Here is a 16,422-nt window from a genome sequence, read left to right as displayed (position 1 = left end):
GACATTAATAAAGTCGTCCTTCTACTGATGTTTCCCTTTCATTTAACAATTTTCCTTGGGTCCTCTTGTAGGTTTTTTATTATTTCCTAAATAATAATAATAATAAATATTAAATAAAATTATATATTGTTAAAGAAAATTTTGTCACGTCAGATCCCCATTTATTATTTTCCACCTAAATTTCATCGATTATTTAGCATACACTATAAATCTTGTTATTAATTTAAGCATTTAATACTAACTAATTACAGTGTTCGTATATGACATTTTTTAGTGTTGACAAACAGTTCGTTTTTTTATTAGCTAAGAATAATATATCAATCTACCTATAGTTAATAAATTAAAGTATAAATTCAGAGAAGTTTTAATTTATTATATCTTCAAATTATCACATGTCATTCCTAACTTATTTTCTTTATATATGTTGACATTTTTTTTTCTTTCAAGCTTTTTTTATAGAAAATATAATCTTGAATTTAGCTTTTTTATTACATATTGTATTCTAATTATAATCACTAGGGGGGAGAGGCACTATGTGACTCTTTACATATTTTAAAATAAAAAAGAAAAAGAAATATATTAATAGTTAAAAAAAGTAACTAATAACATAAAAGTAATGGATAGTTATTAGAAAAGAATAATAAAAGTTTAAAAACTGATAAGATAAATTAGTCTAAAATTTATGGACATTAAAAAAATATTTTTTTTATTAATAGTATAGATATAATACATAAAAATAATTCGCTAGTTGAAGAAGAGTATAAAACCTTCCAAGGTATAAATCTTGTTGAAAAAAAGGTACATATGATTACAGTTCATTCTTGTTAATTTGGGACAACTTGTTGTATTCTTGGACGAATGAGATTGAAATGCAACAACTCAAATTGAGATTGACAAATTATAAATTCAACCTAATTAGGCAGAACTGCATGATGTGGATTTAAAGGGACTAAAATTTTCTTATATTAGTAAAGAATATGATAAATATGAGATATAAAGATGCAAAAGTCAAGTTCCATACAAATTATAATAATAATAATTTATTATAATTATTTTAATTTTTTTATAGCGTGTTATGATATGTTAAGTATTACCATAAGATGTTTTTTTAAAAAAATATTATAATGTAATATCGAGTTAACACTTACTTGTTTAAAATCTTCTTGGAGTATTTGGGTTTGGCTCACATTTACCTTGTTTATGTGATTAAACTTGAATTGAGTTAATTTCAAATAATATATTTGATCATATAATATAAAATTTAATTAAATTGTTATAAGACATTCTAATTTTTTTTTATTTAAGCTAAATAAATACTGACTTATTTTACAATCATATTAAGAAAAAATTAATAATGATAAATTTATAACACTTAAAAATGTATACTTTTATTACTTAATTTATATTATAATATTGAATTATATAATTTTAACAAGTCTAAATTTTTTTATATTCTAATATTTATGGACATGTTTATTCACTCATAGAGCATAGTTTCAATTTTAAACAAGTCACTAGAAACAGAATATACATCCAACAATAAATGGAAAAAATAAGCATATACATTTTAATGATGATTTATTGACGGTATAAAATAAATTTATACTGTTATTATTATAAATTATTATTAATATAAATTTTAAAATAATTTTATAAAAAAATCAACAAATTTATAATAAACAATTTATGATTAAAGGATAATATAAAATTATTTTGCATTCTCATACTTGTATTATCTTTTATCTCATTTCTTTTTCTTTTTTTTCTATTTCTCATTTCTTTTTCCTCATTATATTTATTATTTTTTTTTTCATTTCCTTTTCTCTTTCTCCCTTAATGCATTCCAAAATGCGGCAAACTTTTATCATAACTTGGATAAATATCCCTTTCCTTGCTGGCGATTCAAAGAATATGTTACACCCCATTCACACCAGAGAAGTAACATGTACATGAGTACAAGTGATTGGTAGTTGCTTCCTTGGTTGATTTTCTCGACCTAGAAAAAAATACTGTTGGGGTTTTTACTTAAATTTTATATAATGATGAGAAGTATAAAAAATAGGAAATATAAATTAACATAGATATCTTAACATACAGAAATAAGAAAAAAAATAATATAATAAAATATAGGTTTAAATACTAAGAGTATAAATTATTCTTTTAGTCCTTTAAATTAAAAATTACTTTTTATAGTCCTTCAAATTTACAAAATACTCTTTTTAGTTCTACATGACACATGTCAAATATAGAATTCAAAATTCATAATTTGCAATAACTCTCCACAGCCAAAGTTTGAATTTATATTTTACATTTTAAAGTCAATAAAAAAAATTTAAAACTCATTATTCGCTTTAAAAATTACTTTATGGTTTTTTATTAACTTGATTTTATTAATTTTAAATCACTATTGTACTTTAAAATATAAAATAGAAAATCAAATTATGATGATAAAAAATGTCAAAAATTATGAATTTTTTATTTCTTATTTAACCCACACTTTACATAATAACAAAAAAGAATATTTTATGAATTTTGGAAACTAAAAAAATAACTACAAATTTAAAGGGCGAAGAAATCACTGACATAACTAAAATCATATTTAAACCTAAAATATGTATAAATTTAGAACAGAAATAGTATTTTTTTTGCTGTAAAAAATAATACTATTAATTATTTACACCTGAAATCGCAATGTGAAACGAGACATATGACTGGGGTAACAGGAAAGTGCTTTTCATCTATAACAATAGGAAATATTATATTTGGTAACTGTTTTTTTTTTCTCTTTTTTTAGATCATTTTATTCTTAAAAAACACATTCAATAAGTTTTTCATGATTAAAGCAAAATAAAATAAGCTATGTACAATGAATGAATACAAAATTTTAAACAAATTTTGATTTACATGTTCATTTTGTTATTTTATCCCCTCAATTAAAACTATAACCACTCAATGTTATAACCACCCATTAATTACTCTCTACTTTTTCATTTATATAGTTACATTAACAAATAATATCTAAAACTAAAATCAGTTCTCATTTCAAAAATATAATTTTTTTTGTATTATTTCTTTATTTTTGCACTCTTAGATTTTTATGTATCAACTACTAATTAATATGCATAATTTGATAGTTGTAATTTTTTTTTCTTATCATATCTCTTAAAATTTATCTTCTATTCTTTGTTTATTGTAAACGAGATTCGATTCATACTGGTTAATGAATATTAGATAAAGTAGTTCTTTTTAGCTCTTTTAAGATGGACATAGTAAATTTCTATTGTTTTTAAATTTAAGATTTCACACTATTCTACTATTTTCTTAGTTTTTTCTTAAATAAATTAACATTACTTAAATATTGTTATTTCATTTTATTTTTAAAATTTCAAACTATCTCACGAATTCCTTTAACTTTAATTTTATCCCAAAAAATTTGAATTTTTTTTAAAAGAAATATAAGAATTATTTTTCCAATAATAAAATAAATATACAATAATATCTGTGTTTTTTTTTAATTTATATACAGTGTAATACAGTAAAAATGCGGATAACGCCCTTATTTCCGCTGGTTACCATAGTGGATATACGAAATCCAACACAAATGGAACCATTTTGATTTCCGTTAAATCTTTCATTTTGTATCTTTTAATTTAATATTTGTCTAATATTGTAAAATCACGTATAAATATACATAACATTCCCGGACTAAATAAATAAATCCTCCGTGTTCAGAACTAGATTATTTTATAAACAAATAAAATAATTGTTTTCTATTAAATTTAGCTTAATATGTATTAAGAGTTCAGTTTTTATATACTGCTATTTTAAAAAATTTACACAATTAACTAAAAAAAAGAATATTGTTAGAAGCGCAATCCTTGGTACGCTGACCCAATGTCGCGCGCGCCAACCTCACTCTCCCTTTCTATAAAAAAACCTTCCAAGACTCCGCATTTTGTTTCAACCATTCATTTTATCCCCAGAAAATGGAAGTTCGCCGGCGAGTCCTCCGTCCCGCTCCCGCCGGCGAACCCTTGAAGCCCAAACAGGACCCACACCCACACTCCCAGCAGCAATCGTACCTCACCAACGCCGTGTTCTTCGGGCTGTTCTTCTCGCTGGCGTACTTCCTCCTCCACCGATGGCGCGAGAAGATCCGCACCTCCACTCCCCTCCACGTCGTCACGCTCTCCGAGATGGCTGCCATCGTCTCCCTCATCGCCTCCTTCTTCTACCTCATGGCCTTCTTCGGCATTACCTTCATCCTCCACCCATTCCTTAATTACCGCTCTTCCCCCGAGGACGACCTCGACCTCCACATTCCCAAACCTGTCCCCACTCCCTCATGCCCTGCTGCCCTCCCCCACCACGACGAGGACATCATCCTTGCCGTCGTGTCTGGCTCCATCCCCTCCTACTCCCTCGAAACGCGGCTCGACGATACTCGTCGAGCCGCATTAATTCGGCGCAAGGCGGTGGAACACATCACCGGGAGGTCTCTGGAAGGCCTCCCGGTAGAAGGCTTTGATTATGATTCCATTCTCGGTCAGTGCTGTGAGATGCCGATCGGGTTCGTGCAGATCCCCGTCGGTGTCGCGGGGCCCTTGCTCCTCGACGGGAAGGAGTACACTGTTCCTATGGCTACCACCGAAGGTTGCTTGGTCGCTAGCACCAACAGAGGCTGCAAGGCAATTCACGTCTCCGGGGGAGCTTCCTCCATGCTCCTCCGTGACGCCATGACCAGAGCCCCCGTGGTTAGGTTCAACTCCGCCAAACGTGCTTCTCAGCTTAAGTTCTACCTGGAAGACCCTCTCAATTTCGATTCCCTTGCCGTCGTTTTCAACAAGTGAGTTTGTTTTCACTTTTAAGGAATTCTGTATTTTTTTAAGGAAAAAAATGTGATCAAAGTTTTTTTTTTTTATATTGATAGATTCAGTTTTCGTCAACTTTGAAAGATATGACGATTTTTTAGAGAGATTTATACACACACACACACACACATATATATATATATATATATATATATATATATATATATATATTCCTCAAAGGAAAATAATAATGGATAGGGTGATGTTTTAGCAGAAGACATACGAATGATGCTTATAGTTATATTTTTAAAACTAAATTAAGGCACATCCTATCAAATCTTAACTAAATTCATTCATACAAAAAATAAGGATTTAAGCACATTTGATGGAAAATATAGAAACTGCATGCATATTTTTTCCTTTCTTTTTATTATAATATTAAAATTTAATGGTATATTTGTGCAGGTCAAGCAGGTTTGCGAGATTGCAAGATATTAAGGCAGCAATAGCAGGGAAGAATTTGTACATTAGATTCAGTTGCACTACAGGGGATGCCATGGGGATGAACATGGTTTCCAAAGGAGTCCAAAACGTGCTTACTTTTCTCCAAAGTGATTTTCCAGATATGGATGTTATTGGGATATCTGGTAATTAATTAAATTAAATTAAACATGACATGACATCACCCTTAATCTTTTGCTTTATTCACTATGGTCAAACTTGATGTCACGATGAATTAAAAATTGGAATATATTTATATAACAGGGAATTTCTGTTCGGATAAGAAGGCTGCGGCAGTGAACTGGATTGAGGGGAGAGGGAAATCGGTTGTATGCGAGGCTGTAATTAAAGAGGAGGTGGTTAAGAAAGTGTTGAAGACCAGCGTGGAGGCTTTGGTTGAACTTAACATGTTGAAAAATCTTACTGGGTCTGCTATGGCTGGTGCTCTTGGTGGCTTCAATGCTCATGCTAGTAACATTGTTTCTGCTGTTTACTTGGCCACTGGACAGGACCCTGCTCAGAATGTGGAGAGTTCTCACTGCATAACCATGATGGAAGCTGTGAATGATGGCAAGGACCTTCACATCTCTGTTACTATGCCTTCCCTTGAGGTATGCTTAATTAATTACTTATTTTGGTCTTAAATTCTTGTTATGCTTTAATGCTCTTTCATTACTTAGGGGTGACTCTTCATTATAGTAAACAGAATAGATGCCACTTGTGGTTGTAGCAACTTTGAGATGGGTTTGGTTGGCTGGTACCAGTGAAATGAACAAAGACAAGAAAAAGTTTAAAATTTAAATTAAAAAAATGGAAAGAAAAAAAATTGAATTTCTGGTTTAAGAAATTGACTTTTTTGCTTTTATTTTTTCATTCAAACAAAAACACTTATTATATTTTTTGCTTTAATCTTTTTCATCTCATTTAAACATATCCTTTTTGTATCTGTCTACAAAACAATACTACTACATTAAAGAAAGAAAAAAAAATATAAAAGTAAGAAGATGTGAAGAAATAAAAAAATATAAAAACAGTATTATTTATTAATTATACCGTCGATAAGGTAAATATATCCATGAATAAGAATTCATTAATTACCTCTTGCATTTTTTATAATATTTTTGATAGTTTTTTAAATTCTTTTATTATTTATTATTTATTTTTTGGTAGTTTTTGAAGTTCCTTTATTATATCATTAATTATACCCCCTGTATTTTGAATGAGAAAGATACGGATACCCAATCACATCAATGCAGAAAAAATAATGAAAGAAATCAATTTTAAATGCAAAATAACGAGAGAAAAAAATACATCAAGAACTAACACCTGGTGTATCTCATGAATAAGACTTATTTACGGATAGATGAAAAAAAATTCATTTTATTCCATTTTAGAACAATAAAAAAAATTCATACCACAATTTTCAATAGAAATTTTAAAATTTTCTCTCGTATGGTTGTACTTTTTCTTCCTCCGAACACACCATTAATATTTGGTACTTTACCTCCTTGCCCTGTATGAATCCGTCCATCCTATAGTCAAAAAGATGATATCATCAAAATCCGTGTCTACAACACAATTTAAGATTCACCACAAAAATAATATTTTTTAACCAAATTTAACCTCTTTCTTATGATGACCAAAACAAAGATTCAATGTCCGAAGTGTTTGTTTATCCCATATTTTTTTTAATATCTGAATTTACCCTGCACCTTTAATTTCTGTCGGACGCTTTTTCTTTTTTCTTTGTCGACAATAGCATTCGCCAGGTGTAGAGAGAAGCATATATTGTGGCCAATCTCGGTGCATGTTTGATAACAATTGCTTTCAGAAAATAATAATTTTTTTTGAAGTATCTTACTTAAATTGATAAAAATAATTATTTCTTGAAACTAAATTTAACGCGAAAATGAGCTGGACTGAACTTGGTCTTTCTTAATTCCTCTGTTTCCTTTACATCCACGTCCTCTAGTAAGATCACTTGTATGTAGCCAACCAACTGATACAGATTGCTCAAGGGTTAAATTTCACTTTAATCTGTTAGTATTTGATCCCCATTGCTTTAATTTTAGCATTTTATCCCTCTTTTTTTCCCTCAACATGTTATTAATTGAATGTATTAATTGATTTTTTCAATAATTTATCTTTATTAAAAAAATTTAACCAACATTTTGTAATAGGATTTTCATTTACAAAACTCAAATTCAAAATTTTATTTAAAAAATTTGAATCTAATAATACTTGTACAAATCATGTCTTGGCAACATTTTTGTTAAAAGACAAATATTAATTGTTAAAAATGTTAATTTTTTTTTAGTAAAAGAGGATGGAACTCAGTTTTTTTTTCTTCCATCTTTCTTTAACTATTCAATCCACTTTCTAAAAAAAAATAAAAAATTATCCAATCCATCTTATAACTTCTTTGGCAACAATTTATTGATTATGGTTTATAGTGTTAGCAACTTCCTAACATGCTAAAATTAATGATGAAAAAGACTTCCAAGTTATATTCCTACTTGACTTAGAGCTTAGAAGTTAGAAGTTGTCCATGTTATGTTGATGTTAGCTAGTTTATTAATTTGTTTTAGTCAAAAATTGCTTGTGTCTTTGATTATGATCCCTGAGAATAATAATAATGGCAATGCATGCCACCTTTCAATTTGATATACGTCACGGTTTAATGGTGCAGGTGGGTACAGTTGGAGGGGGCACACAACTGGCGTCTCAATCAGCATGCCTTAATTTACTAGGAGTAAAGGGTGCGAGCAAAGAGTCCCCAGGTGCAAATTCTAGGTTACTAGCAACCATAGTAGCAGGTTCAGTCCTTGCAGGGGAGCTCTCACTCATGTCTGCAATTGCAGCAGGCCAACTTGTTAATAGCCACATGAAATACAACAGATCTAGCAAGGATATCACCAAAATTGGATCCTAATTAAGCTAGCTAGCTAGCTTGGACAAGAACTTAAAATTGTATCATCAATAGTAAAAGCAAAGAATGCAATGCAATTGTATAATTATTAGCTTCAGAAGGACAATTAATTCGTGTTGGTGGGAGATGACCTGCAATTAGAGTACTTCATTAATGTCTAGTCACTTTATACGAGTGTTTTATCTGCTTCTGATGTGTACAGAACATGAATAAGACTTTAGTTTAATTTTGCTACTCTTCTTTTTTTAGTTTTTGGTCTTTTGATGAAAAACTTGTTTTCACCATATGTATGTGTTGTGTGTCGGTCCCATCATCATCTAAAGCAAATGTATCAAGGATGTGGTATTTTAGTCTTGTGTTTTTTCTTTGTCATTATTTATGTATTCTCCATTATTTTGTCATTTTGGGAAGATGCCAGACATGGCACTTGATGGGTGATTTCGAAAACAAAGGAATTATATTAAAGTGAAATTGTACGAACCTTAATTTTCCTGCTTGCTTGCACGTGTTGAAGGAAAAAAAAAAAAGAGTGTATATACATGAGAAATAAAGCGAGTTTGGTTCAATTCATTTATAATAACATGGTGTTAAAATGATTTATGGAACCTAGGGGAAATTCATCTACGTAGTATAAAATAAGGCAAATGCTAAAGCAAATTTTTTATTTATTAAGAAGCCTAAAATTTTCATGAGCATGATATTTTGAGTTCTTTTATAATTTTTTATAATAAATATTTTTATCCTTTTAATTTCTTAATTAGTGTCCTTAGCATGACCCTCTACTAACAAAAGATCATAATTTTAATCCTTTTTACTAAAAAAAAAATTAACATTTTAACAGGTTAACATTGCCATGATAAAAAAAAAACACCCATAAAATAATACTCGGTCGGTGTGAGTGTGCAATTTTCTACTGGCGTTCCTAAATAATGCATCAACATTTTCGTTGTTTTTAACTTTTTGCGGTTTTTTCCTGACAGCATCTTGCAGCAATCTCGTCTCCTATCTCAAGAACCGAATTGGCACATGGATCGCCATCTGATCATGTGAATCTCTGGTATTTGTGTTTCTTTTTTACACTAAAAAGCTTTCCATAAAAAAATCTGAAAATAAAAGAAATACTACGAGACATAGTATATATATATTCATTCCATTTACGGGTAGGATAGAAATATAGAATTCACATTTTAGAAATTACTTCCCTCCGTAAATATTTTTTGTCTGCAACTTCAAACTTGCATATTATAGAAGTTGGTTGATCGATTTAGCTTCTGACAACATATCGTAATCACGTGTATTTTGTAGTTGAGGTTTAATATATCAAATTTCAAAGTAGATCTAAAATTTAATATATAAAAAATGCATCGAGGAAAACGGTTTCGATCATAACATTAAATAAATGGAGGAAAGTTTTTTGCTTTGTTGTTTCTTCTAAAATTCCAAAAAGAAAGTGGGACATGTGGAATTATGGATGTATTGGACAAATTCAGAGTCGACACGAGACAACACGCCCATAGGTTAATGCACCATCCTACTAATAATTAAAAATCGATCATTCTAATTAACAGATAATTATATCCTTTAAATATAGGATCAAAAATATTTTCAAACTTATATGTATTTAAAAAAATATCAATTGACGTCAAAAAAATATCAATAGAGAGAAATCAACTTTTTTTTAAAAGAGAGAGAAATCAACTTATTAAATAAATTTTCATATTTAAAAAAATAGTCTTTTGCTCTTGACCAAAAGTACCTTAAAATTAACAACAAAATATGAAAGATGAGCTGAAGATGGTTTACGTCGATCTTTTGACTTCTTACAATAATAATAAATACTTTCTACATTAGCATATAAATTCTGTAAATGAAAGGATGGATAGGTTTTCCTTTAGCTTTCAAATTCAAGAGGTGGGGTAAATTAGGCTTTGTGATGATTTTGCCAAAAGACCCTTTGTTGCAAAAGAAAGTTTGACTTTCTTAATGTTAGCAACATATAACTATTTCAGTTTAACAATGATATACTATCGATGTAAATAGTTTTATATTTGTTAACTGATCAAAAGTCATTATTAATATAATTTTTAAGATAATTAGTATAAGATTTAATAAATTTATCATAAATAAAAATTTATAATTAAATGTTAATATGAAACTATTTTATAATATGATTGCATATGGTATTTTTTCTAACTGTTTACTTATGACATGTCTTAACGTTTTTTTTTATGGACATGTCTTGTGTTTTGGAAGGCGTCAGAAACACACATATATAAAACCATGTTTTTGCATCCAATCAAAATAAAAACATAAAAACTATAGATGAAAGTATTGGGTTGGACGTTTTCTTTAGAAGCAGTATTGAGTTGGACGTGGATCAAATTTTGTTGAATGTATAACCATGTTCTTTGTCATGATAATGACATGTTTTCCGTGTCCACCATTTGAAAGATTTTAAGAGTATTTTTTTAGAGACTACAATCATTTTTTATAGGAAATAATTCTTGTTTGAGTTATGGATAGAATGGTTATAGATGATAATGTTTTGATTTTTGGAATTTAACATAGTTGCACTTAAATTTGAGATTATTAGTTAAATTAGAATGATTTTGTGCCAAGTTATCTGCGTATTCTATAATCTTTGTAAGAGTATATATGTAAGCTCAACTGCTTAAGTAACTGCGTTTATGAGAGAGAGGGAAGCAGTAACTGCGTCTATGGTTGGATGTTATGCATGCATGGCACTGTCAAACATTTATAGCTTTGAATGTTTACTTTTTTATTCAACATCTGTTTTAATAATGGATGGGTCGTAAGAAGATAGTGATATTGCTGTGTACATGGAACGAGCCATTTACAAAATATCAGAGCAAATAACTTGTATATGAAACCAAATGGCCATGGATTTATTTTTGCATGATTCTCTTGTTTTTTTTTCATTTTTATTATATCATTTATCATATTTATTATTTTGTTTTTTTTTTCTTTATATTTTCTAACTCTCTCTCTCTCTCTTTTTAATACATACACCCTAGAAAACGAGGTGTACGTCCATCTTTTTCCTAACATTATTTGTCAATGATATTCAATTCAAGACAAGGTGGTAGACTTTCAGCCCACAGTTTCTTTCCAGCAACACTAGTTAGCAACGAGGAAAAAACAGGTCAACCTTACGTACCTTCCATTAATTGTTTCTGGCCAACCATATATGTCTAAATTTCAAGATGACTATGAAATAGAACAATACTTTCATTACTAAATCGGAGTCGCATCAACGAAGTTTGTTGACAACATGTGATATGTAGTTGGAAAATAATGAATGGATGGTTATCTATTAGCTTATAGACACAAAGAAAAAAGAAGAAGAAAAGATAGAAATAATACTCTCTCCATTTGTAGATTATATGATGTTTTATAAAATAAAATTATTCAAAAAAAATATTACTTTACAAAATCTTGTATTAAATATTTTTTTCAAGCACTACCTTAATTACTTGAAAGTAGTGTATAATTAAAAAAGAGAGTAATTAATTAAAGAAATAAAAGATATATTAAAAATTTGTTTATAATATTTTTTATGAAATTTAACAAATTAATTATATTCTTTAATACTTGTGTCAAAATCTTAAGTGTGTGGTATAATCTGGAAGGGAGGAAATTATAACGTGTTCATCTATTCTTATTCTATGTGGTTTGTAAGAAGTGGGAAAATTCCTCCCTGGTTGTTGTCCAGCAAATCATGCAAAAATAAATCCATTTGGTTTCAAGAAAATACATATATCATTTTTTTTCTTTCTTAATTATCTCACACTTGATCTGAACCAAAGCACTAGGTGAGTTAGGTGAGTTTTGGCATGACCTGTGATGAAATTGGTTTCTTTGTTGTTTTTTTTTTAGTTGTTTTTTTGTGTTAATATTTAATGTTGTGATTCAATTTTAAAACTTTGTGATTTATAAGGAACAGTTTGAACAACAGAAACCAGATCCGCCAATGACAGCAAATAAGAGTTATTTACCCAAGATTACTTCAATACTGAACGAAGAAAATCACCGGACAGCTGGTAGCACTTTATATTAAGAATGCGCCTTAATTAGTAAGCTACGTTTACCAACATGCAAGCAAATAATATTGCATTATCATATCCATTGGTCAATTACATGCAAATAAATCAAAGGAATACCGAACATGATCACCAGAAGTTGAAATAGAAAAGCCAACTGCTGCACCACGAGTACAATAATTGTGTATAGTGTTCAAATATAAAAATCATATTTGTATAAATAAGATTGAATAATTATTTTACAACTATATGAACCATAAAAAAGAAAAGTATAAAATCAATTAGGTAATGTTGTAAAAAACATAAAGAGAAAAAATAGTTACATAAATAATATAATTAAACGAATAATCATGCATCAGACAAAATTTCTGATTGTATATAATATATTTTATGAAGCAAACTTGGTTAACTCTATATATAATTCTAACATAGTATCATAATCAAATTCTGAATAACAACTCACAAATACAGATTCCAGCAGGGTTCAGAGAGAAAGAGTTTTTTCGATTATTCTATATAAGTTAACCATTGCTTCTTATACTTAATTATAAGTATCATACTGATGCAAGAATTGGTCTTTCTGAACACCAGAGACGCCTTAATAATTCAATACTTAAAGCTATAACTACTGCTGTTATAGAGCGTTAGATTTCACATCCTTGGCCAGTTGACCTGAAAGCTTATAAAGGGAGTGTTGCAATTTAATTCCCAACCTTTGAAGTTCAATAACATAAAGATAAGAATAATATTATATTCTTCTATTGATGCTCCTACGAATTTATCTACTATCTTATAAAACTAATACTCCCATGGTCTCATAATAATAATCGTTCTGTAAAAAAAAAATTGTCCAAAAATAATTACTATTTAAGTTTTTTAATGTAATATTAATAACTTTTTTTACTCATATCTCTTATAATATTAAATGATATGGGCTACAAAAATAAAAAATAAATTCGTGATAATAAAATTAATTTTTGTAAAATTGTTATCATTTTTAATCTATTTATTAATTTTTTTGTGTACAAAATAACATAATACAACAATTATAATCGGACAAAAACAATATTAAATATAAAACACTTGTAATGCTTTCATACCAAGAGAGAATGTTAGCATGCAGATTTTTATTTTTATTTTTTCTATGCGTTGGGCAAACGTGCAGATAAACTGAGAAATCACGTCCCGAATTAACTTGGACCAAATTAAATACGCACTAACTCTAGTGTAAATCAATCCTTTCTGGTAACCATTTGCACCCCTGATTAAGGGAACATATTTAAAGCCACTCGTTGACCATATTAAGTTCATGACAAGAAGCTCGATTTACAGTACTTTATTGCTAGCAGGACTAGCTAACAATATTTGCTGTTTTCTTTTTATGCTTTAACATTTTGTTTGTTTAACAAGTATTTCATGATATGTTTTCTTTTGGAAAGAAAAGAAAAGGAAGAAAAAGGAGAGTAGAAAATTAAATATTTTTTTAGGTTGTTTGGTAAAAAAAAAGGAAGTAAAAAAAAAATCACTTGTTTGCTTGTGTAAAAGGTGAAAAGAAACCTTAAATAAATAATAAAATGATATGTAAATAAAATATTTTTTTGTCATTCTATAAAAGAAGACATCCTTTTTCTTCGTACGCCATCCACAAATAAACATAACCTAAAATTATAATGGGTCGCACTTGCAAAATCCTTTCTTAATTTCCTCTTTCCCTCACCACATAACAAAGAAATGACTCATTTTTTTAAAACTTTTTCTTCCCTCCTCAATCTACCCCCCTAATCCTCCATAACAAATGAAGTGTTTATGTGTGTAGTAAGATAAATGTTTACTTTTAAATGACTGGACTTTATAATAAATAAATATTTTTAAATATGTATATTATATTTTGAATTTATGATAAATAATTTATAAGGATATTTTTAATTATTGATATTTTTTAAATGTTGAAATTCAATAATAATAATAATAATAAATTGAAGGAGAAAACTTGGGAAAAAAATTAAGTGTAAGGATAAAGAAATAGAAGAAAAGTGGTTTGATATGGATAAAAAGGAATTCTTTTAGGTTAGTTGTTCAAATCAAATTAAGTTTTAAATTCAAATTAAGAAATATATTTTAAAAATTAAAATTATATGCTCTATATATAAAATTATGATAAAATAAATGATGAAGAAAACAGGCCATCACAACCATTAGACTAACAAGTACTCCACCTTATAGATGAAAGGATAATTATTTTACCTCAGGTGAGTTCACTTCACTATTGTACATCTACACTCTCTGTAAAACCGACCACTACCTCATTTAAGAAAAAAGCCTGCAAACTTGGTTTACCAGTCAGTCAAATAACTTGGTTTAATAAGGTGACTCAGTACTTGCTTGGCAAACTACAAAAAACAATTTTTGTCACTGTGGCACATTCTAATATAAAATCTATGACCCACATTACTTTAGGCACATCCCAATTACATTATTCAATGGTTCATATCAGTCCTACCGAACTTTAAAACAAACAGGCGCAGGCTCTTAGTTAAATATCTGATTGAGTAAAAGATTAGGATAATATGCATCCAAATTCATACCTTTGTGAGCTGGATTAGGCCCCAGTAACATGAACCCACAAAATTGACATCATTTTGCGTGAGTGATCAGAAACGTTTTCCACAAACATAAAATCAATGGCTTAATTTGATTATGCCACAACGAAATAACGGTGCAGGGAATCAAAATGGTTCAGATCATTGCACGCAAAATGATGAACATTTAATGGGTCGCGGAAGGGAGGAACCCCGTTGTGTGCGCCGATTTCAGAGTAATTAAGGCAAATCAGTTGAATTTTGGGCAAAATCAACGCGGAAGAAGGATATAATAGATCTCAGATTGAGAGAAACCCTGAAGGCAGATCGAACGAGTTCTTTCGGTGCGTTTGGGCTTCGTGGGTTATTCAAAAACAGAATGCAAGTCGGCTCTTGCTATTTATATAATCTTTTCGCTAAGTACACCCATATCCCCCTTTCTACCTCTCAATTACCCCTTATACCCTTTTTTCTTAAAAAAGTACACCTGTTTTGCTTTCCATAAATGTCTTTCCAGAATCACATATACCTATTTCAGATATGTATTTTCAGAACTATAAATCATGGTTTTGGAGATATACTTCCAAAATAAGTATATATTTTATAATAACATATCACTCAAGTATTAAAATGGTTGAGAAGAAAAAAAATAATAAATATCTATCTTATACCTATATTTGTTAGTCTTATTTTTATTCTATCATTAGTATTCTTGTAATCTTATATAAAATCTTATTTTTCATCTTATCTTATTATTCTTTAAACCCTAATTTAAACTATATTAATCATATATTCATTATATAATACTATGTTTTCATCATTATTATACAATATTTTATGTTTTTCTTCATGTGACATTGCGTTTTAAGGTAGGTTCATCACTAACTTCATATATTATACACCTTAATTACAAAGCAAAGTTTTTGACAAATGTTTTTTTTTTCCTTCAAGTGTGGTCATTCATTTTCTAATCCAAGTCTATGTCAACGATTCAATGTCACATGAAGTTAGTGATGAACGTAGCTTTAAACGCATTGCCACATGAAGAAAAACATAAAATATTGTATAATAATAATGAAAATGCAGTGTTATATAATGAATATATTGTGAAAATAGTTTAAAATTAGAGTTTAAAGAATAATAAAAATAAGACAAAAATAAGATTTTAGATAGGATTTAAAAAACACTAATGATACAATGAAAATAAGATTAACAAACATGAGTATAAGATAAATATTTATCATTTATTTTTTTTTTCGTCAATCATCTTAATTCTTAAATGATATTTTATTAAAAAATATATACATATTCCCAAAGTATATCTCGATAATTATGAATCATAGTTCCGAAGATACATTTTTGGAAATACATTTCTGGAAAGCAAAAGAGCTGTACTTCTTTAAGAAAAAGGGTATAATGGGTAATTGAGAGGTAGGTATGAGGGTGTACTTAGGAAAAAGGAGGTGATATAGCAAGAGCAATGCAAGTTTTGGGTTTCTCTTCAGAGGCCCAAAACTATCACAATGTTGACCCACGTTAAC

At 28.9% G+C, this 16,422-nt stretch overlaps 1 protein-coding gene across 1 annotated transcript; it reads left to right on the top strand.

Annotated features, from left to right (window-relative positions):
• Positions 1-3,986: 3,986 nt before the first annotated feature.
• On the top strand, positions 3,987-8,595 carry LOC114418926 (3-hydroxy-3-methylglutaryl-coenzyme A reductase 1-like). The gene is made up of 4 exons (XM_028384490.1): positions 3,987-4,846; positions 5,277-5,458; positions 5,577-5,923; positions 8,002-8,595. Exons 1-4 carry the CDS (start codon positions 3,987-3,989, stop codon positions 8,242-8,244), a joined length of 1,632 nt encoding a protein of 543 aa, XP_028240291.1. The 3' UTR covers positions 8,245-8,595.
• The last annotated feature ends 7,827 nt before the right edge of the window (positions 8,596-16,422 follow it).

This window comes from Glycine soja, chromosome 1 (assembly GCF_004193775.1).
Source record: "Glycine soja cultivar W05 chromosome 1, ASM419377v2, whole genome shotgun sequence".
NCBI lineage: Eukaryota > Viridiplantae > Streptophyta > Magnoliopsida > Fabales > Fabaceae > Glycine > Glycine soja.
This window is presented reverse-complemented; position numbering and strand designations above follow the sequence as displayed.